The sequence below is a fragment of the Meira miltonrushii genome (assembly GCF_003144205.1).
Source record: "Meira miltonrushii strain MCA 3882 unplaced genomic scaffold FA14scaffold_5, whole genome shotgun sequence".
NCBI lineage: Eukaryota > Fungi > Basidiomycota > Exobasidiomycetes > Exobasidiales > Brachybasidiaceae > Meira > Meira miltonrushii.
Window position 1 is genome coordinate 954,533 of NW_020289947.1, and position 22,609 is coordinate 977,141.

General features: G+C 43.2%; 10 protein-coding genes across 10 annotated transcripts; 4 read left to right on the top strand and 6 right to left on the bottom strand.

Moving 5' to 3' along the window:
* Positions 1 to 376: 376 nt before the first annotated feature.
* Positions 377 to 2,854, bottom strand: FA14DRAFT_162442 (acetolactate synthase). The gene has a single exon (XM_025499609.1). The coding sequence runs from the start codon at positions 2,699 to 2,701 to the stop codon at positions 515 to 517; it is 2,187 nt and encodes a 728-aa protein (XP_025352566.1). The 5' UTR covers positions 2,702 to 2,854; the 3' UTR covers positions 377 to 514.
* Positions 2,855 to 3,944: 1,090 nt separating this feature from the next.
* Positions 3,945 to 7,058, top strand: FA14DRAFT_182174 (uncharacterized protein; the record flags this gene model as incomplete). Its single annotated transcript, XM_025501179.1, has 1 exon — positions 3,945 to 7,058. One exon carries the CDS (start codon positions 3,945 to 3,947, stop codon positions 7,056 to 7,058), a length of 3,114 nt encoding a protein of 1,037 aa, XP_025352567.1.
* Positions 7,059 to 7,296: 238 nt separating this feature from the next.
* Positions 7,297 to 8,324, bottom strand: FA14DRAFT_182175 (uncharacterized protein; the record flags this gene model as incomplete). The annotated part of the gene is made up of 3 exons (XM_025501180.1): positions 7,297 to 7,461; positions 7,528 to 7,547; positions 7,622 to 8,324. The coding sequence occupies 3 exons, from the start codon at positions 8,322 to 8,324 to the stop codon at positions 7,297 to 7,299; spliced, it is 888 nt and encodes a 295-aa protein (XP_025352568.1).
* A 401-nt stretch (positions 8,325 to 8,725) lies between these two features.
* FA14DRAFT_192500 (uncharacterized protein) lies at positions 8,726 to 9,755 on the bottom strand (the record flags this gene model as incomplete). Its single annotated transcript, XM_025501940.1, has 3 exons — positions 8,726 to 8,893; positions 8,957 to 8,976; positions 9,047 to 9,755. The coding sequence occupies 3 exons, from the start codon at positions 9,753 to 9,755 to the stop codon at positions 8,726 to 8,728; spliced, it is 897 nt and encodes a 298-aa protein (XP_025352569.1).
* A 403-nt stretch (positions 9,756 to 10,158) lies between these two features.
* Positions 10,159 to 11,201, bottom strand: FA14DRAFT_175094 (uncharacterized protein; the record flags this gene model as incomplete). The annotated part of the gene is made up of 3 exons (XM_025500575.1): positions 10,461 to 11,201; positions 10,364 to 10,383; positions 10,159 to 10,299 (listed from the first exon to the last, which is right to left on the bottom strand). Exons 1-3 carry the CDS (start codon positions 11,083 to 11,085, stop codon positions 10,159 to 10,161), a joined length of 786 nt encoding a protein of 261 aa, XP_025352570.1. The 5' UTR covers positions 11,086 to 11,201.
* A 244-nt stretch (positions 11,202 to 11,445) lies between these two features.
* FA14DRAFT_175095 (uncharacterized protein) lies at positions 11,446 to 12,723 on the top strand. The gene has a single exon (XM_025500576.1). The coding sequence runs from the start codon at positions 11,457 to 11,459 to the stop codon at positions 12,627 to 12,629; it is 1,173 nt and encodes a 390-aa protein (XP_025352571.1). The 5' UTR covers positions 11,446 to 11,456; the 3' UTR covers positions 12,630 to 12,723.
* On the bottom strand, positions 12,646 to 15,901 carry FA14DRAFT_162443 (uncharacterized protein). The gene is made up of 2 exons (XM_025499610.1): positions 15,262 to 15,901; positions 12,646 to 15,195 (listed from the first exon to the last, which is right to left on the bottom strand). The coding sequence occupies exons 1-2, from the start codon at positions 15,467 to 15,469 to the stop codon at positions 12,764 to 12,766; spliced, it is 2,640 nt and encodes an 879-aa protein (XP_025352572.1). The 5' UTR covers positions 15,470 to 15,901; the 3' UTR covers positions 12,646 to 12,763.
* A 148-nt stretch (positions 15,902 to 16,049) lies between these two features.
* Positions 16,050 to 18,549, top strand: FA14DRAFT_192504 (uncharacterized protein). Its single transcript, XM_025501941.1, has one exon. It carries the CDS (start codon positions 16,509 to 16,511, stop codon positions 18,381 to 18,383), a length of 1,875 nt encoding a protein of 624 aa, XP_025352573.1. The 5' UTR covers positions 16,050 to 16,508; the 3' UTR covers positions 18,384 to 18,549.
* Positions 18,550 to 18,845: 296 nt separating this feature from the next.
* Positions 18,846 to 20,453, top strand: FA14DRAFT_186039 (uncharacterized protein). The gene is made up of 2 exons (XM_025501496.1): positions 18,846 to 19,272; positions 19,876 to 20,453. The coding sequence occupies exons 1-2, from the start codon at positions 18,853 to 18,855 to the stop codon at positions 20,389 to 20,391; spliced, it is 936 nt and encodes a 311-aa protein (XP_025352574.1). The 5' UTR covers positions 18,846 to 18,852; the 3' UTR covers positions 20,392 to 20,453.
* Positions 20,375 to 22,450, bottom strand: FA14DRAFT_150604 (uncharacterized protein; the record flags this gene model as incomplete). The annotated part of the gene is made up of 2 exons (XM_025497444.1): positions 20,375 to 21,243; positions 21,292 to 22,450. The coding sequence occupies 2 exons, from the start codon at positions 22,448 to 22,450 to the stop codon at positions 20,516 to 20,518; spliced, it is 1,887 nt and encodes a 628-aa protein (XP_025352575.1). The 3' UTR covers positions 20,375 to 20,515.
* Positions 22,451 to 22,609: the final 159 nt, after the last annotated feature.

Below are 22,609 nucleotides of genomic sequence, written 5' to 3' on the forward strand. Positions count from 1 at the left end.
ATGAAATGTATCGATGGTCTTTCTATCTTTGCTCTGGCGAAAGGAGCGGATGTGATCGTAGAAGGAAGCACTTTCGAGCTGACATTGCATGATCTTACCATACAGCGAAGTGCTGACCTTGCTGCCATTGTGGCAAAAGTGATGATGGTCGTAACAATGCAAGGATGAGCAATTTGTCAATATTCTACATATGATTAAACAATGGGAAGAAGTCGATTGTGTCGTATGCAACTTTAAATGTTTTGTGCATGCATTCCCGATTAGACTTTGCAGTTGTACCTGCACCGAACGCGTGTGCTTTCCAAAGAAAGAGGCCTTTATCCGTTGTTAGCTGAAACCCTTTGTCTAAGCATAATCACTCACAACACAAGCCAATCAGAGAATCATTCGTATAAGATTTCATGAGCAGTCAAGAACAAAGAGAAAAATAGTACAGGTCCTCAAACAATTTAAGTCGAGGATTTTTAGATAGCGGGCGGGGCGGGTCAGAGCGATTGAGTTTTTCGTTGCGAAATCATTTTCTTGGCTCCAATTTCAAATCAGAATGTAGTACCATTTCATGTAGTGCTTTTCCGGCAGCAACCATTGGCAAAACGTGTTCTTTATCTTCCACCAAAACTTCCATCAAAACAGGTTTTGTATTATCGTAATTGATAAATTCTGCCATCTTTTCTTTCAATTCTCCTTTATTGCTGCACAAAATTCCCTTGATTCCACATGCTTCTGCCAATTTGGTAAACGAAGGATTCTTTTGTTTTGTATGACTATAACGTTCTTCGTAGAACAAATCTTGCCATTGAACAACCATTCCTTGTCCATTATTGTTCAAGATCAAAACCTTTACACCAACACCAAATTCTGCTGCAGTAGCCATTTCCATAAATGTCATTTGTGCACTTGCATCACCATCAACATCAATAACAATCTTTTCAGGCTGTGCAACCTTGGCTCCAATAGCGAATGGAATACCTACACCCATTGTTCCTGCACCACCAGAAGTGACCCAGGTACGTGGCGTAGTCCAACGAATATGTTGTGCTGCCCACATTTGATGTGCTCCTACACCGGTAGAAACGACCAAGTCCTTCTTACGTTCAGGTCCCACGGCAATATCAATCTCCTCCATCACTTCTTGTGGTTTAGCAGGCGCGTCTGGAGCGGCAGGGTTGTAATAGAATGGATATTTTGTCTTCCATTCATCAATCTTCTTTAGCCATTCTCCACGTGTTTTATTTTCTGTGATCAAACTCAGAGTTTTGCCAAGGTTGCGAACAACATCACCTTCGATCGCACATGTTGCTTGAACGACCTTGTTGATGTTCTTTGGCATGATTTCATAATGGATAATACCACCTCGTCCTTCCATTGCAGCAGCTCTTGCATGAGGTGCAAATTTGTCCACACGTCCAGTAACACGGTCATCGAATCGTGCACCAAGAGCAATGATCAAATCAGCATCTTGCATGGCCAAGTTGGCATAAGCACTACCGTGCATACCCAACATATGCAGAGAAAGAGGATCATTTTCGTCAAATGCTCCTAGACCTTGTAGTGTGGTTGTGACGGGAATTTGACCACGATGAGAGAGTGTTTTGAGCAATTCTGGACCTTCTGGGCTGGAGAGCATTCCTTGACCGGCATAAATGATAGGTCTCTTAGCCTTGTTGATCAAATCAGCAGCTTGTCTGATTTCAGGCGAAAGTTCAACAGATGCATTGCTGGAAGGAGAAAGCAAGCGTGAGCGAGGACGAGCGGTTGCACGACTTGGCAAAGCAGCTTGGTTCGGTGTTGTTTGAGAGAAAGGCAAAGCTTGCCACAAGATACCAGCAGTGACATCTTTCGGTAGATCGACCAATACTGGTCCAGGTCTTCCGCTCATTGCAATCTTGAATGCTTCATTGATACGACGAGGAAGTTCAGTGATGTTCTTAACCATCACGTTCCATTTTGTGCAACTTCTACTGATGCCCAACATATCAGCTTCTTGGAAAGCATCCGATCCGATTGCACTTGTGGCGACTTGACCACAAAAGACAATGAGTGGGGATCCGTCCATTTGGGCATCGGCAAGTGGTGTGACTGTGTTTGTGGCACCTGGACCACTGGTGACCAACACGACACCAGGCTTTCCGGTCACACGGCTGTAAGCTTGAGCCATATGACCTGCACCATCTTCACGACGAGGTAGAATGAAGTCAAAATTTTTAGAATTGTAGATTGCATCAAACACGGGCAGAATTGCACCACCTGGATAACCGAAGATGTGTCTAACACCATGTCTTAGCATCATTTCATGAAAGATTTGACCTCCTGACATTCCGACGAAAGATTCATCAAGTTCTTCCTGTTGTTGATGTCTGGCTAGGGTGCTACTTGGAGGTGTTTGTTGGAATGAAGGTGATGGCTCAGGTCTTGCGGCAGAGGTAGATCCTTGAACGGGAGATGCTTGTTCTTTTGGTGCATTTGTTGAAATAGATCTGGCCTGTTGTGCATTTGAGGTGGCTGCTGGATTGGATTGATCAGGATTGCGTAGATGTGCTGATGTTGTGAAAGAAGCAGTTCTTTGTGCTTGTTGTGCTGCCATTCCAACGCAAGGTAGAATGCGTCTTGATGAACTTGACATTATCATATTGGCCGAAGTGGTGGCAGATGAACGTAGCATGTTGCCACGATGGCGAGCTAGATTTCTTGACATCGACATGATGACGAGATATTTGTGTGAGGAACGATAGACGCAAGGGAATACGTCTTGATCGTTACCAAGTTAGGATAGCTTTTTGGATGTTATGGTTAAAGTAAAAGGTTGTGATCATTCCCACTCCGGTGAAAGGGATGTACATCGGATATAACTTTCTGCGGCTTAAGAGGAAGAAGGAGAGTCATAATAATTTGAGAAGAATTCAAGAGACTGTTGAAGTGCCTGTAGCTCAAAAATCGGGGAATGCTCTCTCTCCTCTTCTTCTGCTTTAAGAGAAAAAATCTGCAGTGGGGCCAATAATACAAGTGCAATTGTATTGACCAATACAAAAAAGGGATGACTCGCGTATTCACTTTTTTACACTAACTTCTTTTTTTCTTTCTCGGCTTGCAGGCTGCAGTAAACGCGTCAGACAAGCAAAGCGTGAAAATGGCCTAGCCTTCCATTCTTTGCGTATGTAAGCAGTCAGCAGATTGAAGTAGTGGGAAAAGTACGCAGGAGTGCTTCAAATGAATGCGCATCATTCGTACAGACTGATCAGGGTACAAGCTGGATTCTGTCCCTGCTTGGTTGAGTTGATGATCATTTATTAAGTCATGTATTTTGACTAATCTAGATCAAAATTTATGTTCTTTCGAGAAGGAACGGTGCCGCTTAATTTCAAAGAATGCCCCACGATCACATCTTTCATGTCATAGTTGACATTGATGCGGAGATTAAAAAGGTTATTATTTTTCACTTGATGGAGGTTAAAGTTCAGTCGAAAAAACGGTCTTTTAGCCTTTTAGAGCTGATGATCGAACGCCCATTCATTGAAATCACATTTACCGTCAAAAGGCGAATTTTCGGGCCGTAATTGAATTGAATCGGATGAAATGTGTGAACTGATCATACGCGTGTATTGCATATAAATGCATTTTAAGAGGAGTTGACTTGACTGGAAGAGCGGCCTGAATGTGGAAATGGGGACATATGCTCTTTTCATGGGGCTATGTCTATTGCTCTTCCTTGACGAATCGGAGAAATTGTAGCATGTATTGTTGTTCTCATGAAGACCATTCCTCCTCTTCCTTCTTTTCTTTATGGAATTAATTTCATCAACTTTTTACCTCATTTCATTCTCTTCCGCAATCACTCCGAACGGCACCGTTGAAAAACCCCGTATGAAAACTCAATTCATTTCGGATACAGTCTTTTACGTAGTAATCGGGCCATAGAAAAGCGCTTTTTTACGCCTTCTAATCAAATGTACTTCAACCCACCAGCTGCTGCTGCTGCTGCCTCTTCTTCGGCCAAAACACATCAAAACGTGAATCGATCTGAAGAAGAATCGGAGAAAAATCAAGACAAAGGCAAGCAGAAAGAAATCGATCAAACTCGACATGTTTATCCTGCTCAAAATCCATTTCAAATGTCTGCTTCTTTGCAACAACGATCATTGAATTCATTTGCGCAGCCTTCTAGTTCATCATCAGCAGTAGCACCAGTAGCACAAGCACCGGCACCGACGACGTTTGCACAATCTTTCTTACCAGTCGATTTCTCACAATTGGCAAACAATCAACCATCCAGAAACCTAGATCCTTTCATCATCGACGAACCAAGTCTGGATGCATTGATTAAAGTCAAACGATTGATGGAAAAATCAGACGTGACTTGGAAACAAATTTACGCTGAAAGACAAAAGCAAAGAGAGATGAACAGTAGTAGTACAAACGAAGATTCGGATCCGTTTCCAAGCAATGATTTGCAAGCAAATCAATTTCAACTGGATCCTTCAAATCTTTCTTCAGATACAGGTGAAAGTCAATCACTGGATCAATCGTTCAATGGAATGATTCCTAACAATCTTGGGCAGTATCCTATCCTGCATACCCCTCTTCAGCCGGGTGCTGCTGCTTTGCTCAATATGACAGAGTCATTGGATCTCTCTTCAACTGCATTACAGCCAGAGAACTCAAATCAAGCGTACAAACCCACAAAGATGACATTCTCTGATCCTTTCGCCTCAGACAGAGCAGGAAAAGATGTTCAAACACCTGCAAAGAATGCCCCGGAAGTGCAATTGCAAAAGAATGCTGCAGAAGTACAAGGAGAAGGAGAATCTTCAGGCATGGTAAGCAACACGTCAAAGAGGGCCTATCCGATCAATCGAACAGATCAATCTCCAAATGAAGATCCAATTGGAAAGCGCGAAAGACGTGCTGGGGAACCAGAGTCTGATCAAATGGAAGCAGAGGGAGAAATCGAAGTGAATAGAATTGAAGAAGTGGCGGTCATGAACTCGAACTCAAGCCCACAACGCGGTAGACGAAGTTCGGTCAAAGGAAGATGTAATCGCAGTACAGGTGGCACTCAACGCAAAAGCCTTCGTCCGCGTGCTAATAAAGCGAAAGAAGCAGCGTCCATCGTCGAATTACCCGCTTCGAGAGAGCACAGGTCATCACATCCAGAATCTTCTTCTAGTGCAGTAGCAGAGCAAGATGCAAACATTCCGACTTCTGAGCCGGATGCAATTGACGTCGGATCCCAAAAAGCACAGAAAGCTGTTGGAGATCTTATGCGACAACAACAATTGTGGCAGAATGTGGTAAGTAATTTGAAAATTTCATTGAGGGTATGTAACTTAAGATTGTCACGTATTGGTTTGCAGTTGGAAGAAGCACAAAGAGATACGGTGGAAAAACAAAAGATGCAACATTTTCATGAAGTTGAACAATTGGTGAGACATGATATGGCATTGAATATGCAACAAGCAGCTTCACAACTATGGATGCAAAATTCTGTTTCACATGGAGGTCAATTGATTTCTTCTTTTGCACAGCAGCCGAGCTCTCTCACTACTGAATCAGCTCCTTGGGTTTTCAATCAGCCCGTTTACAACACACAGATTCCGAATGTTTGGCCAGCTCCAGTGCAAAATGCACCAGTTTCGATGCCTTCTTCCGATAGTACCGATAGCACTTTTGCCAGTCAGTATCTCGAGTATGCACCGGGCCAGTTTCAGCAAATTCAGAAATCGTATGCAGCTGGTGCTGAAGTGGGAAATGCTAGCATGGAAAGCTTGCGTGTGACTTTGAAACATCCGACGGAAGTAAATATCGGCTCTTCTTCTTCTTCAGATGCAGCTTCAGTCTTGCCTCAGACAAATCAACAATCACAATACACATTCGCAACGGAAGACGGTAAGGCACCGTTAGGCAATAAGCCAGCCTCCACGATTGTTGCTCGAAACAGCTTGCCTTACCCGACGACCAATCCGAATTCACTTGTACCACAACAGCAACTCACTCCTGTTTCTGCTCATCCAGCAGTCAGTCGAGCACAGAGTGTACCGAATCGAACGACAAAGATGCCCAGACCAACATCTTCCAAGGGAACGCCAGGACCAGTAAAAGATATTCATTTTATTCTGACCGATTACGGCAGCAACGGTGATGTGACATGGAAAGCAGATGATAATGAACTTGCACAGCGTTTAGCATCAAAGTTTTATTTGCCCAATCAACCGCCTTTTCCGATTCGACCTTTGCATGAGGGAGTATTGCGCAGAATTCATGATGAATGGTTGCATGCCCATTCGTTCGCTTCCGATGTGCTTAGAACTGGCGATCATGGTCTGCCAACAGCTTATCAAGCTGCAGAAGGTTCACGACGATACTTCCCACCAGTGGAAATGTGTCCAGATGCGGCATATTTACGTCAAGCATGGCAAGAACTAGAAAGACGTCGTATTTTGAATCTTGCAAATTTTCCGGATGTGATTGAACAACTTCGCAAAGAAGCAACAGATGAATTAAAGCGAGAAGCTTCACAACGTGCAATGATGAGTGCAACGATGATGAATGTACTCACTTGGGCAAGCATTGCTACGCAAGAACCACCAGCAGAAGCAGTTGATGATCGTGCAAGACTCATTTGGGAAAGACGTAAGGCTGCAGCAACATATGCTGTTGGTTTGTTACGTCAGGCAGAGTACTGTGTTGCGGAAGGATTTCGAGCCTTTGCCGTTGGACAGCCGACAGGACCTGAAAAAGAAGCGAAAGAAGTCAACGTTGCTGGACCATCACAAGATGCATCAACTTCTCATGCACCTCCCGCGGCAAATCAATCCCGCCACCATCGTGACAAGTACGGTAAGAAGGGAGAAGCGCCTTCGAATGTCTACAGTGCCACTCTCCCTCATGGTGGTACAGGTAGTGACAGTGATGCTGTACTGGCCAGTCCCTCAATCTTGTCAAATGCTACATTCTCACCTGAAGCCATCGTTCAAGTCAAGCGAAATGCGCCTGAACGTAGAAGTTCAAATGGAACGGATAGTTGGGATGCAACGATGATGCGCAGGATTGGTTCAAAGTGAGCTATCAGCTGTTAGGCAACGCACACGCAATACCGCAATACGATTTGTACATACGCTTTTGTTTAACAACAAGAATTCAAATTCTCAACACTCTTTCTTCAACACAAATAAGTTCGTATTTCATTCATACACCATTTTTGTTCAGCATCTTCATGTACTTTGCTTGCATAGCTGTTTCGTCTTTCAGCAATATTGATTATCCATCACATCTTAGACTTGCAAAGTTTCAATTCCTTAATCATTCCTTTACACTGTCTGTACCAAGAATGATGTCCTTGCACCTTTTCAGGATGGATAGACGACGGTATCGTACACTCGATTTATTTCGAGGTGCTTGATCAGGAAACACTTTGCGCAAATGTTTCATCAAATCCACTGTTCGAATAGATTCTTCAATGTAAGCCTGAGAGGAAAGTCAGTCATTAGCAAAACTGACTTGAGGAGGGTAATCTTTTGTAAAACTACTCACAATGATAGCTGCATCTTCCTCTATCAAATTCAGAATGAAAGCAGTGGTAAGAGACATTCATATAAACATAGATTGCAGAGTGAATAACACTCACCACGAGAAAATCGAGTTGCTTCTTTTCCTTCAGCTTTCTGGGGACGAGATGCATGCTTGTGATGGTTGGTCATTCCGCTTTTGTTTTTCCTGATTGCCTGCTCAGCTTTTGGCTCATCTATGTTCTCGATCTTTGCTTTCTTATGAGCTGGCTCTTTTGTCTGATGAGATTCAATCTCGCTTTCTGAACTGCTGGAACTTCCTGTTCCATCCTCACTATCGGATGGTGAGTATTCAGAATCAGAAATATCGATCACTTCAACCACATGTTTCTTGCGTGACGAGTTACCAGAATTGGATCTCTTTTGAAATACCCCGTTGAAGTGGGAAGCTGACGTACTTCCTTTTGTTGTGGAAATGTGAGAGGGATTTCCTGACTTGGCTCGGTTTGTCGTGCTGGGCGATTTGTTTTGAGCCACTTTGTCAGACGAACTCTTCGTGTTGTTCATCTTCGTCTCTGAATTTTTAGGTTTTGATCGCTTTGAAGGTGTACTGCTGGGAGTTGCGGTCTTGCTGTGCTTTGAAGCACTCGAGGCAACACGATTGGTTTCCTTCACCACAGGTTTTTTGGGCACAGAAGGGCTTGGTGAGCGTGCCTTTGAAACAGATGTGTCATACTGAGAGTCTGTTTCGCTGCTGCTGTCATAGCTATCATTTGTTGATGATGAGCGTGCAGTCGTGCTCTCGCTTCGACTTCGCTTCATTTTGAGAAGACGATGATGAGTTTTGGAAAAGAAAGTGCTCTCTATTGCTAGTTAAACATTGATAACATTACTTGCTGTGTTGCGTTTCATAAGACCAACGCCTTGCAAGCTTTACTCAGATTTCGCAATACCGTACTGACACGGAATGTTGAAAGGTGGTAGATGAAACAAGAAGTGAACACTCAGTTTTCCAGAATTACTCCGCGCTCCTGAAAGTTCGAGTGAAGCACAAAAATTTTTGCTAAAATCACCATTGCAACATAAAGTCGCAGATACAAACACTCAGAGGTATTATTTGAAAAATGTTGAAGCTTTAAAGAGATACAAATTCCATATCTTACCATCATTCAACAACATTGATTATTTTGTCAAAATCTGCCAAGGTCTTTGGGTGTTGTTTTTCAATCTTTTGATGTATCTTTTCCCAATATCGTGTCTTTCCATTCCTTGAAAAGGAAATTACGATGACTTTTAACACTTGAGTAAGTTCGTTTTGGTTGTTGATCTGGGAATGTCTCACGTAAATGCTCCATCATATCAACGATTCGGATTTTCTCTTTAACAAAAGCCTGTCGGGTAGGAGGTATTTAGCAAAATCGTAGAAAGTTGTCGTGTTGTAGTTTAATACTCACAATGATTGCTGTATCTTCTTCTGCAGGATTTGAAAGATGAACCAATGATAAGCAAAGATGTCTGAGCTGAAAAATTCTAGGAGAACTTACCACGAGAATAACGTGTTGCTTCTTTTCCATCAGATTTACGGGTTTTTGAAGAATGTTTTTTGTGGCATGGCTTCTTTCCCTTCTCTTTGCCGCTCAGCATTCGATATGCTTTCGTGTCATCTTTTGTGTCCATTTTGACTCTCTTTTGAACATGCTCTTTTGATTGATGCGCATCATTCTCGCTTTCTGAGCTACTCGAGCTCTCTGTCCTATCCTCATCGTCTGACGGGTGAAATTCAGATGCAGAAGAATCGATCACTTCAATGACCTCCTTCATGACTGTATGACCACTAGAGGTGAGTTTCTTTGACGATCCTTCGTTGATTTGTGAAGCTGTCATACGTCCTCTCGTCGGGGAAGTCTTTGATACATATCTATCTTTGACGTCTTTCGGTGCGCCTGAAGAGTTGTATTGAGGTGCTTTATCAAATAAATATTCTATATGTTTCTTCTGTTTATCTGGAATTGAAGCCTTTAATCGCTTTGCAGGCGTACTACTAGAAGACGCTGTACTGCTTTTCTTGAAAGCCATCGAGGTAGTACGATCAGTTTCTTTCATAGCCCTAGAGTTTGGCAGTATAGGAGGGCTTGGTGAATGTGCCACCGAGACAGATGTGTCATAGCTAGATTCTGATTCGCTGCTGCTGTCATAGCTATCACCTGTTGATGATGAGCGTGCAGTCGAGCTCTCACATCTGCTTCGTTTCATCTTGGTAGAAGGTTGTGGTGATCGGAAATGGGAAAATACTTTTACTGCCTTTGACATAAGACTCAAGGTCAATTGCTGAGTTGCTACGCACAGCTTTTCAAAGCTTGTAAACTTTACTCGAGTCTGCCCATGCCGTTCTCATATGGAATGTTGAAAGGGAAAAATATGTGACGAAGTGAACGTTAAGCTGCATTTGTGAAGATTTGAGTAAATCATAGAATTTTGCAGAGCTACCACCGCAACAAAAAAACACAAACACAAATGATGATTCACAATAGTATCATAGAAAATTGTTGAAACTCTACAGAAATACGAACATTTAATTTCAATACTAAGATTCGTCTCCAGTCTTTCTTTTGCTTTTAAAAGCAGTTTTCATGTAGACAAACTTAGGCATCTTGTATCAAGTCAGGTTCTTCTTCCAATGTTTGAAAAGAGTATCGCGGCGTCCGTAAAAGCTGGCTGCAGCTCTTCTGCGGTCTGGAAATGTATCATTCATGTGCTTGTATAATCTAGGCATATCGATGTTCTTCTCAATGAAAGACTGGAGATTAAGGGTAACAAGTTAGCTGCATGAAAATGATGATCGTGATCTGGGATAGACTCACAATGATTTCTTTGTCCTCATCTGCGATTTGAATAAAGAGAGAAGAAAGGAAGTCAGACATTGAGAAGACAAAGCATAATATCGCCTGTACGACTTACCTTGTGTAAATCTAACGACTTCATTTCCTTCACTTGACCTTTTCCTCTTCTTACCTCCTTTGCTACCATCAATGCTGCTCTTGGTCCTCTTTGAGACTTTATTCTCGATGAAGTAGTCTGATTCAAGGTCGCTCCCGTCAGATGCATTTTCGTTTTTGGGTAAATCACGATACGTCTTTGCAAGTTTATTGTCTAACTCCAGCAGCGTCGGAATGATTTTGCATTTCTCTTGCTTTTCTGTAGAGATTCTTTCGCCTTCTTTTGATGCAACGTTCACCTTTTGAGAGGATGATTGTTTTTGGCCGCCCTTCTCAGCTTTTGTTGGAATCAAAACATTCGTACTTTCAATCTCTTTTGCTGTGCTACCCTTTTGAATTTTGAGGGAAGAGTTGTGAGAAGGTTTCGGTTTTGGACGTCCTACAGGGGATGATTTGCTGATTGATGTTCTACTTGAGGATGGTTGCCTCTCATTCTTTTGTGAACTGCTCTTGGCCTTCTTCGGAGGCAAGGGAGATGTGCTCCTTGATGCATCTGATTCTTCACTTGATGAACAATCGCAGTACTCATTGTGACAGCAACAATCACTTTCATTGCAGCTCTCGAAATCAGAATCTTTTTCCTTCATCGCGATCAAATGGTACTGGTTGACGAATGATGATATCGAAAAGAAACATTTTCTCTTTGGTTCATAATTTTGAGTATACAAAAGAATGACTCTGAGGAGATTGCTCAGCTTTCATGTAAAAGTCAAGCATGATACAATTCAATCAACTTTTAATTTCAATCGAATGCATTGGAGAAGCCGTCAAATCATGGACGGTGTGAAAGGGAGGAGGTGCGAGAGTTTGTGAAAGAAGAGAATTACAGAAGAAACATTTTTTTGGCGCGTTACTCCACAGGCGTAAGAAAAAATGAAATGCAGGCACAAGTAACAGAAGAAACCTCCACGGAATAAATTATTCATTCTTCTTCCTCTTCACTTTCATCTTACCAAGCATGTCAACTTCCAGCTTAGGCGGTCCGAGCAGGCTGAGAGGGTCAAATAATGCAACACAAATGAAACGACACTCAGCATTTGATGATTTGGAAGATGAGGAGTATGACGAGAGACCGAATCGAAATGGATCATCGGCCGCTGGAAGATGGAAGGATGAAGCCTTGTCTGGCTATTCTGCAAGAGATGAGAGAAGGGAAAAAGGAACGCAACAGCAGAAACTTGTCATTCAAAAACAAGCAGATGCAAATTGGATGGAAGAACGTAAGAGGAGATTGGGATTGGAGAAATATCGCAAAGAGTTGGGTAGCTTGTCCGGTGGCTTTGGTGGTGGGAACAGAGACAGCAGCAACGCACAGCCATCGACCGAGAGGGTGGGAGATGAAGAGCAAAAAACTGGCCTGGAAATACGATACCGATCGGAAAATGCAGATGATGACCGGATGCAGACGGATCACGATGAGGAGATTAACTCAGAAGTGGAGACGCAACCTGTTACAGCAGATATCACAGACGAGGACACAGAAGCACGAGCAGCATTACTCTCAGGAAAGAGCAACAGCACGAAACGTGATAATGTGATCATCACTCCTATAACAGAAGAACAGGCTTTACAGCGGGATATGGATTCAAGACCTGATGCTCCTTCTTTGTCCGATTATGCAAGTATGCCAGTGGATGATTTTGGCGCTGCTTTGTTGAGAGGGATGGGATGGCAAGAAGGCATGGGTGCTGGCAAACAGAGACAAGGCCCAACAAGTGCTCCACAAGTCAAGAAGCGGGCTGCGCTACTTGGACTTGGCGCAAAAGAAAGGGAGCCGGTCGATGATCGCGATAACAAAAAGGGTGGATCTTCCCATCGATCATCAAATAAGCCAGAACGTAGATACGTACCTGTCACACGCAAAGAGAGGGAAGAGGAAGAGAGTGGAAGAGAACCACATTCCAAATCAAGCAAAGATCGAAAGAGATCGTACAGTCCGCCAAGCTCGAGAGGCGGTCGATATGACGACGACAGGGAACGATCCAGACGTCGTGATGAATCAAGAAGAGATCGGGATAGACACGACGATCGCTACTCTGATCGCAAACGTAGTGACAGAGATTACGACAGGAGACGAGATGATCGCTCACGCAGAGATGATCACAGAGATCGACATAGATCAGAACGATAACAATCAATATACCCAAAGCAGGAAATCATTTTGCATGCATGCTGATGATATTACATGTGTAAAATTAGTACAAGATTAAAAAAGGAATAAGAATAAAATTTGTAATATTCATAATTAAAAGATGCGGGAACCATTCAATATCTTCTTCTTCTGCTTCTCCATTCGTTGCGTAATAAAGTGAAAGCGATAATGATCATCAAAACGGCATATCGTTTACGAAAACCTAAAGCTACCAAAGGTTGTGGTTTTGGTTTGGGCTTTTGAATAGCACTTACGGTTTCTTGACTTTCTCTACGATCACGATCGGATAAAAATCGTGTGGATGCACTCCTTAGACTTTGATAACGTTTGTATTGTTGTGTTTGTGTAAGATCTTCTTCTTCTGGTGTTCTGCCACCTACCGCAACAGCGCGAATCGCAAGTCGATAAGATGAGAGCAGTGCTGATCGAACATGACGATGCAACGCCAAAAGACGCAAGACGAAAAGGTAAATGAGTGTTCGCACCAAGTCACGCTTACGTCGACGGAATTGATAGCGTTTACGAGGATCGTTCTCCGTTGCTGTCGTTCCACTTCCGCTTGCATTGACAGGGTAAGCTGGATATCCGTAAAATGGGTTGGCTTTGTTGTACGGGCTCACATGTCCCGGTAGTGATCCATACAAACGTGAACGTCTTGAGAATGTTCCGGTCAGCTCGCTCAAAGGAGGCTCTTCAATGTCAGGCACTTGCAAACGCGGCGAATCCGGAGCGATAGGCTCAGGTGGCAGCAATGTCAGATCCCCGTCTTCTTCCTCTTCCGTCTCTCCTTGCTTTTCGACTGACTCCACCTTCTTCTTCTCTGCATCTTTTGGTGTAGTTGCAGGTTGGGTTCCTCTTCGCCACAAGGAAAAGAAACGCCTTGTACGGCTTGCTGAGGCTTCCTTATCGGCCGATCCCTTATGTCCGGCTTTACCACTCTTGCTACTCTCTTCATCACTGTTTACGCTATTGCTATCGCTCGTATCAAGAATACCATCATCAACGCCCGCCAAATCATTTTCCAACAATCTAAAATCACGCAAAGATCCAACCCGTTTGATAGGGATACCTTTATGTGTAAATTCCGTTTCAGTTGCTTCACTGTTTGAATCTTGACCTCCTCCTCCTTCAAATCGAACATTTCTACTTCCACGTCCACTTTGACCTGTCATCGTTCTACGTCTCTGTCTACGTCTTTCTGGACTTGCATTTCTACTTATGATCGGCGATGCACTTGCACTTGACCTTTCACCTCCCCCTAAATCATGAATATTGGCAGCATCTGAAATCGTTCGTAATCTGGCATCATGACCTCTAGTCATTTGCAAGCGGTGCAGCTTGTTCACAGCCGAAGGCGGCAGACGTAAAGTGGATGTAGAGCCAGCACTCTCACCACCTTCAGTAGTGGGAAATGCCATTGTGAAATGATATCCGCTCATTTCAGCATGGGGTGTTGTTGGTCGAGAATGTCTCGGGGTGGCATTTCGTGACAATTTTGGGGAATTGGTCACACTGTGAAATTCATCCATCAAACTGTCAAAGCTGCCAACCCGACTTAACGAGCGTGGAGTACGACTGGATTGCAAAGCTGGAGTGGATGTGCCTGAGCGGTATTTGGGACTTGGTGGAGCACTGTTGGATTCCAAATTGTCAAGATCATCCTCATCTTCCGCATCTTCATCATTTCCGTTAAGTTGGCCGTTTTCCTTTTGCTCACTCCGCTTTGAGAGATCAGTTTGACTGCCACTGCGTGATGATCGAGTAAGCCAATGAGTCCGAGCATACTTTTTCATCACATCATTCGTCTCTCCGCTCATCTCGATATCTTGTTCTCCGCCCAATGCTACTGGTAGCCTCTTGAGATCAAAATGTTCAGCTAATTCTTTGCTGTTTGGGAAGAATATCCTTGCCAAAGCTTGTTGTGGTAAGACCCTTTTGGCGATTGCCCACATACCCGAATGAACCCATCCAAAGTGTAGGATGTACACTGCTCCCACCATACCAGGAAAGTGGTTCTTGAGCAAGTCCAACAAGAAAGGCAACAATTCCATTTCCAAATTTGCCATACCCGAAGAAGCCAGTGAGAAGACGATGACCATTTGTAGAGGTGGAGGACGATTCTTTACATCTGCATTTTCACCATCTTGCCGTCTAAGTTCGCGTACCCTATCAATGTCTATCTTGCGAGATCCAGTATTCTGAACTGATTGTGCATATTGAACAGCAAGATATCTACGTACGCTTTCCATGCATCCTACGATGTATTCTCGACATTCATCAAGTCCTGCCTGTCCCTTATCGTGTGTTACACGTTCAAGACTTTGCAATGAGATCACACCTAGTGGTCTTCCATATAGATCGAACGATTGTGTATTGCACCAGAACAACGGCGGCCGATTGGGAGGTGATGCATACAGTGGATGCAATGACGACAAGGAGAGAGAATCCAAATCTGTTCGAAGTCTCCATGTGAGTGTTGCAGTGAGCATATCGAGTGCAGTTGAAGTAGAATAGCGTGATCTCCTCAAGAAGCGGAATACCAAACCTGCAAGGGAGTCATCTCATTTCAGTATTTTTCATGCATATTAGTTATTTTTGTACTCGTACTCACCTCTATCTTTCAAGAATTGCCTAACATGCTTACTAGCTTGTGGATCATCTTGTAATCCCACTTCTGTTAGTACTGCCGGCAAAACCTCTTCCAAAGCAGCTTTTTGCAATTTATCTACATCTTCTTGATGATCGTTATATTTTGTCGCTATGTCTTCATACTTTGCCGCAACTGCTTTTGCAGCAGCAGAAGGAGCTGCGACGGGCATTTGAACGATTCACAACCCACACGACCGGCACAGTTGAGGGGGGGAGAGAAAGACTGTATCCAGAATAGAAGATGATGATTGAAGTGATGAGAAATGAAGCGGTGTCCGTTCGTTTCGGAGAATGTTTCTGGCTCTTGATTTGATCCGGTTAAGTTGAACCCGAAAAAAGAAAAGAAGTGTGGTGGTGCCTCTGTTTTGGTGGGTAAGCAAATTAAACGCGCTACTTACTAAAGATTGGCCTTTCTTCAAGACATTACTGCATACACACCCACAGCCCTTCAAGTGCGTGAAAAGAAAAGTGGCGTCTCCTCGGCGCTGCGCCAAAAAAGGTACAACTTGCCCAATTCGTAGGCAATTGAACAAAGTCCGACGGCTCTTTACAGTCTAGACTTAAGAGAGATCAAGCTATCTCCGCTTCCGTTTTAATGAAGATGGTGTTCAAGAAGATGGATTCAATATCAATCACAATTGGTCACCATCATATTATACAACTTTAAATATATTAAGGGGTCAAAACTATAAATAAAAGCCATGTGAAAGGCATAAGCGCTCGGACTGTGAATCAGTCAATCCGTTCCCTTGTAATATATACGGTCCGAAAGAACAACACCTTCTATGCTAGAACGCGTCGGTGGGGTAATGGACTTGATGATGATTTACGCTAACAGTGAGAGGATGAAACGTAAACCTTATTCATACTATGCGCTATTTGTGTTGCTTTGACAAACATGACACTAAGGACAGGGCGGGAAGATTGATTTACGTACTGAGCACTTTTCTCAAGATCAATGTAGCACATCCATCCAACAATTAATCAAACACAGCATACATCCGGCCAGAAAGTAGTCATATGCAATCCTGATGTCTCGACTTTCGATACTATAACAACACTTGACACTTCCATCTTCTTCAGATCATCCTCTTTTATCTTACCATATTTGCAACTTTTTATCCATCTGATATACTTTCATCAATCCCACAGAAAGTCATAGTCAAGCATCAAATTTACCATAATCTCTCTTCTCTAATCTCGGCTGGAATGCCTGCTTTTGGAGCATCAGTAAGCGACATTTACGCAACAAGTCTGTATGCAGCATGTGAAGGATTACCACTTTGGAATCCATGCTTGTGTGATTTGGGCGATGTTGGTTTCGTTCGTCAAGGAACATTCCACAAAATATATAATGCAGCTCAAGGTCCTCAAAGTGTACCTTCAAATCCGGCATCCAATGTGGAAGCAGCATGGAGAACGCAAACACAATATCCAGAAGAAGCAACAAGTCCAACGCGAATTTCACAATCTGGCGGTGGAAATTATATTCCGTTAAATAGAGAATCACTTTCGAATGCTTTGGCTAGTGCTTCGTACAATAGTGACGGCGAACGTAGTGATACAGTCACAGAAGCTCCCAGTCCGGCTGCCGTACCTACTGGATTGCCAGGTGTTTCAGGCGCTCGTTTGCCAAGCAATTCTCCTCCGCCGGGTTCACGCAGAAGTTCGCTGACCAAATACTTTCCACGTCATTCTTCTCCTGGATTTGGAAGTAATGGAGCAACGGATGGAGGTCCACCTTTGCCTTTGCATTTAGAAGCAGAACCCGTTCGTGCTTTTGATATGGGTCCTCGTATGTCAAGCAATTATCACAACGTTGGTGTTTCCATTGGTGCAAATGTTCATGCTGCAGGTGTTCCTCTTGGCGCTACTCTTACCTTCGAATCAAGCGGTGGTGATGGAAGCCTGTTGGTCGCTCGCGATCCTGTAGAACGCCATTTGCTGCTCCATGTCGGTGTTTTGAAGGCATACCTCAAAGCTCATAGAAGATACATCCATGAAACATACGGACAATCGGAGGATGTTGAAATGGACGATCTTGTGCTTGTATATGGAAAAGATTGCTCTTCCGATTGGGCTGTTGCAGTGACACTTGCTTCTTCAGCCGGCAATCGTGTTGAGTTTGAAGTCTTTACTGCTGCAAAAGCAGGTCTTTGGGGTGGTTGGAAGACTACATGCACGGCCAGCCAACGTGGTCCTCATCGTCCTACAGAAAACTCTGATGGAGCTGTTGATCATAGTATGGATGTTGATATGCCTAGCCAAACAGCAGGTCCATTATCCCCTACTCCACCTGCACAACCGATTGGAAATATTTCCACAACGATGAATCTTGCCGGAGATGGATCGTTCTCCCTTCAAGCTAATACACCTGCTCCTGCTGCCCCTCAGAATGGCAATGCACCAGCAGTAGACACAAATTTCAAGCCAAGCATGCCAAACTTACGATGGAACGGTCGTCATGGCTCTACTGATGTGAATCAGTCAATCATCTTACGTCGTATCACGGCACGATCAAGGCTTGGTTTGAATGTGTTCCCGCCAAGCTTGCGTGCTAGTGCTGGACCACGTAATGATGGACCAAGAGGACCACCACCTGGTGAAGACAGTGATATGTCAACAGACAACGTTCTTATGGCTTCTGATGCCGATGAATTGCAGCCAACTGAAACCACTGATCCTCTCAATATGGTTCATGAATACATTTTGAATCATCCTACGGCAGCAAGAGCAAATGTGTCTATTGCAAGTGATCATGATGCTTCCTTGCTCTGTAGACGTGTCTTGCAAGAACGTTGGCCGCACATCTCACGATCGAATCGAACGAATGCAACATTCAAGAGGTGTATATGGGAAATGGCAGATCAACTAACGATGATCATCATTGATAGGGATAATGTTGCCACACTATATTTCCCACATGAAAAGTGCATGCAAGACAGTGCACTCATCTCACGATCTCCGCCTGCTTCTGTTCGACCACCAATGTTCAGAACTCCAAGCTCGCCTGCTTCTCCATCAGAAGGCCGTACCCGCCGCAGAATTAGCCGAGTGAACAATTTGACACCCGTTCGGGCATGAAACGACCTTTTGACGCCGACATCTTTTTACGAAAACGAAAACGAACAATAGTAATACTCTATCATCACAATAACGACATTAATCTTTTTTAGTTATAAAGCAATTATTCACTTTACACAGCATTATTCTCACACTATTCTTTTAATTCAATCACATTTCATGCATTCAATCTTTTTTTGATGACACGCATGTAATCAGAAAAAATACTTTTTACTCTAAGTTGACATTTCCATCCCGGTACCCATCTCGAAATGATTGCATCAACCATTCCGGGCATCCATGCCCTGCAAAGAAAAGGCTGTACAGCATAATTACTGCAAAAGAATTCGCACGCAGATTATGACATTCATAAGAGTTATGTATTTCTGATACATTTCATCTTGACTTGGCCTTTCTCGCTGTATAAAGACGCCCCAGAATACTCTTTCTTCACTTCTCATCTCCCAATTTCATCAACGTCCAGTTCAATATGAATGCTGATAAGGCTTCAATCAGCAACATATATGCTAGAAGTTTATATACAGCTTGTGAAGGATACCCATTATGGAATCCAAGTAAATGTGAATTAGGTGATATAGGCTTTATACGTCAAGGGACATTTCATACGATCTATAATGCCGCTGAAGGATCTGGAGCTGTACCACCTGAATCAACTTACGACCCTGAAAACACAAAAGTGGATCTCTTTCACACTGTCAAAAAGGTATTTTTGCTTTCTCTTTCTCAGGATAAGGCTTTGTATAGAAACTTTACCGGGACAGGAAAAATTGAAGAAACACTCCCCCTACTTCACTTAGCCGTAGAACCTGTTTGTGCTTTTGATATAGGTCCTCGTATGTCAAGCTACTATGAAAGCATTGGAGCGTCTATCGGTGCAAATGTCTATGCTGTAGGTATTCCTACAGGTGTAATCTTACTTTTCCAGTCGTCAGGAGGAAATGGTAGCCTGCTGATCACACGCGAACCTGTAGAACGTCATCTCCTACAGCACCTTAGTCATCTAAAAGGCTACTTCTTACTGTACAGACAAACGATCTATAATAAATTTAGTAAATCCGAAGATATTAAACTAAACGACCTCGCTTTTATATATAGAAAAGACTGTACTTCTGATTAGGCCGTTACGGTAGATCTCTTAAAATCTATAGGCAAAAAGATCGAATTCGAGATATTTACTACTATAAAAGCAGGTCTATAGGGTGGTTAGAAGACTGTATATACTGCTAGCTAACATAGTCCTTATCGTCCTACAGAAAATTCTGATAGAGCTATTGATTATAGTATAGATATTGATATACCTAGCTAAACAGCAGGTCTATCATCCTATACTCCGTCTGTACAACCGATTAGAAATATTTCTACAACGATAAATCTTACTAGAGATAGATCGTTCTCCCTTTAAGCTAATACACCTGCTCCCGCTGGCCCTCAGAGTAGTAATACACTAGCAGTAGACATAAATTTCAAGCCAAGTATACTAAACTTACGATAGGATAGTCGTTATAGCTCTAGTGAAGTAAATCAAATAATCATCCTATATCGTATCACTATAAAGACTAGATTCGGATTAACGAAACTCCGCGCTACTGCTAGACCTAGCGAAGATAACTCTAGGATACCGCCGGATAAAGAAGCTAAAGCTATAAACGAAACGATATTCATCACTTCCGATACTAGGAATCTCAATTCTAATGAAACCGCAGATCCTTTAGATATGGTTCATGAATATATCTGGAGCCGCGTTGAACTTAAAGTCGAGAGAGATACAAGCATTGCAAGTGATGATGATGCTTTACTACTTTGTAAGCACGTCGTGGAAGAACGTTGGCTAGATATTCCTGAAGCAGGGAAAACTTTGCAGACGTTCAAGAGATGCTTGTGGGATGCAGCTGATGAAATTACACGTATCAATCAATCTAACTTTCCTCCTCCCCCTGGTGGAACACCAGATTGGGCCCGAAGTTGGGCTCCGGCTTGGGGAAAAACATATTGTCTAGAGTTCGTCTAGCCCAGCAGCACTATTTCTGGTACAGATTCTCGATATCCTATCAATCAATTGTATATGCATTCTACATTAACATCAAGCCAACTGTTCGTTTCAATACTATACACCTTCATAAAGTCCTCACGCTTCAGCCCTCCTCTTCATCACGATAGTTAGCCATTGGATCCTCAGTTCGATTACGGTTCTTCATCCTATACGCCTCCAATTGTTCTTCCGTAACATCTTGATCTGTTTCTTGACCACTTTGTAATGATTTGAATTTATCTTTGTTTCGTGAATTGATTGCCTCTGCTTCCAACAACCAATCTGGTTTCTGTGTTGCGGCATCCTCACTTCCGTTCAATCGACGATCTTCGTGTTTGAGTGCATCTCTCAATTTACCTTTGTCCAATCTTCGAGATACATCACCTTCACCTATATCTTTCTTACTTGAATAACCTTTGGCATGTGTGCGATGTCGCTTGCGATCGTGACGAGATCTTTCATCGCGTGAATCATCAGAAGAGTAGTGGGAGTCGCTGGAGTAATCTGAAGAAAATGACGCAGAACGAGAGCGACTCCGTCTCGATCGTCTTTTGGTGGAGGTGGTTGCTTCTCGGTCATTTGCTCTCTCGGTTGAGCCACTTGCCTCTTTGCTTGGAGTTGAAATTGCAAGAATGTTGCTCGCATTAGCAGCCTCTTTACCTGCCTGCCCAGTGCAATAGCTGTTCTTGATTGTACCATGGCAGCATTCATATCCAACCTTGCCGGTTGCTGGATCAGTCCACGATCCATATGGGTTGACATGGTTGCCATCAAATAGCTCAACCTTCTTTTCTTCGCTTTTTGCTCGTTGAATTTTGGTATCTGATTTCTCTGCACTGCTCTCCCGTTGTGCACTCGCTCCAATGATCCGCTGGGCACGATGGACTGGTTGACCAGTAGGTGTGTATTCCACATAACTTTCCGATTGTCCAGTCAAGAGCTCCTTTGGTACACTATCGAAATGCTCTGCACCGCCATATCTATCCAAGATGCTGCTCTTGACTTCCTTGTTAAGCTTCTCTTTCTTTTGCTGATATTCCCTATGTTGAAGTTCATTGACAGTCGGATTGGCTTGCATATGGACATCATTTCCGCGTGCTTCAGCTTGCCAGGCAAACATTTGCAGCTTTTGCATATCTGCAACATCTCCGCGAGATCGTTCAAAGTTGTCTCCAGCGTACTGTGCATCTTCTGGTCGAACACCTGGGTTGGGTGCTTCTCGCATTGAACGAGTTTTTGGATCGTAATAAGCAGATTCGGGATTGAGGTTGTAAAGGTATTTTGCACGATCTTCTCTGATACGTAAGTTTCGCACGGATATTCGCTTATCTGTGTCAACCTTCTGACCGACCATGTCAGCCTTTTCAGCATATTTATCTTCGTCTTCTTCATCGCTATCACTGCTGCCAAAGTCGCCATCCGATGTTGGTCCGCTCTCTTTCTTTTCTTTTCTGGCAAGCTTCTTAGCTGTGCTAAGGTCTGTGCTAGTTTGCTTATCAATCTCTTCTTCACGTTTCTTCCGTCTTGCTTCTTCGATAGCCTCGTATTCCTTGATGACATGCTTGTGTTCATTTGGATCATATCCATTCCATCTGTCTCGCTTTGCTTCATAATCATTGTCTATCCCTTTCACATCGCTGAAAATTTCATCAGCAGCAATATTTTTGTTTGTCCATTTTGCACCTTTCTTTCTTGGCCTTTCAAGACAATCTTTAGTCTTATGCGAGATAGCACCACAATTTTCACATGCTCCCTTTCGGTATTTGTTTGCTGATTTGCTCTCCCTCTGTCCTCTCTGATACCAATCTCCAAATTTAACATGATCTTTTGTATCTTCTGGTTTCCTTTGATGCTTTAGTGATGGCTTTCCGGTATCCATATACCATGGCGCCTGTGCCATAAATTGCGGAATATGTGGATTGATTGCATTTCCCTCTTCATCCAATTCTGCCGGTGCTGTACCTGCTTTTCTTGCTGCATCTAAATCTTTCTGCCGCCGAAATTCTTCACGAGATAATTTTCCTATTGATGATGACATCTTGACTCAAATGTAATCACCACTTCAACTCAATTGCTATACAAATAGCAAGGTGGTAGACCGAAAGGAGGTAATTGTGGCGCTTTGCATGGAGGTATTCCAAAAAAAATTGGGCGCGTTATATAAGCGCGCCAAAGGAAAGGTTTACGCAAATCAAAG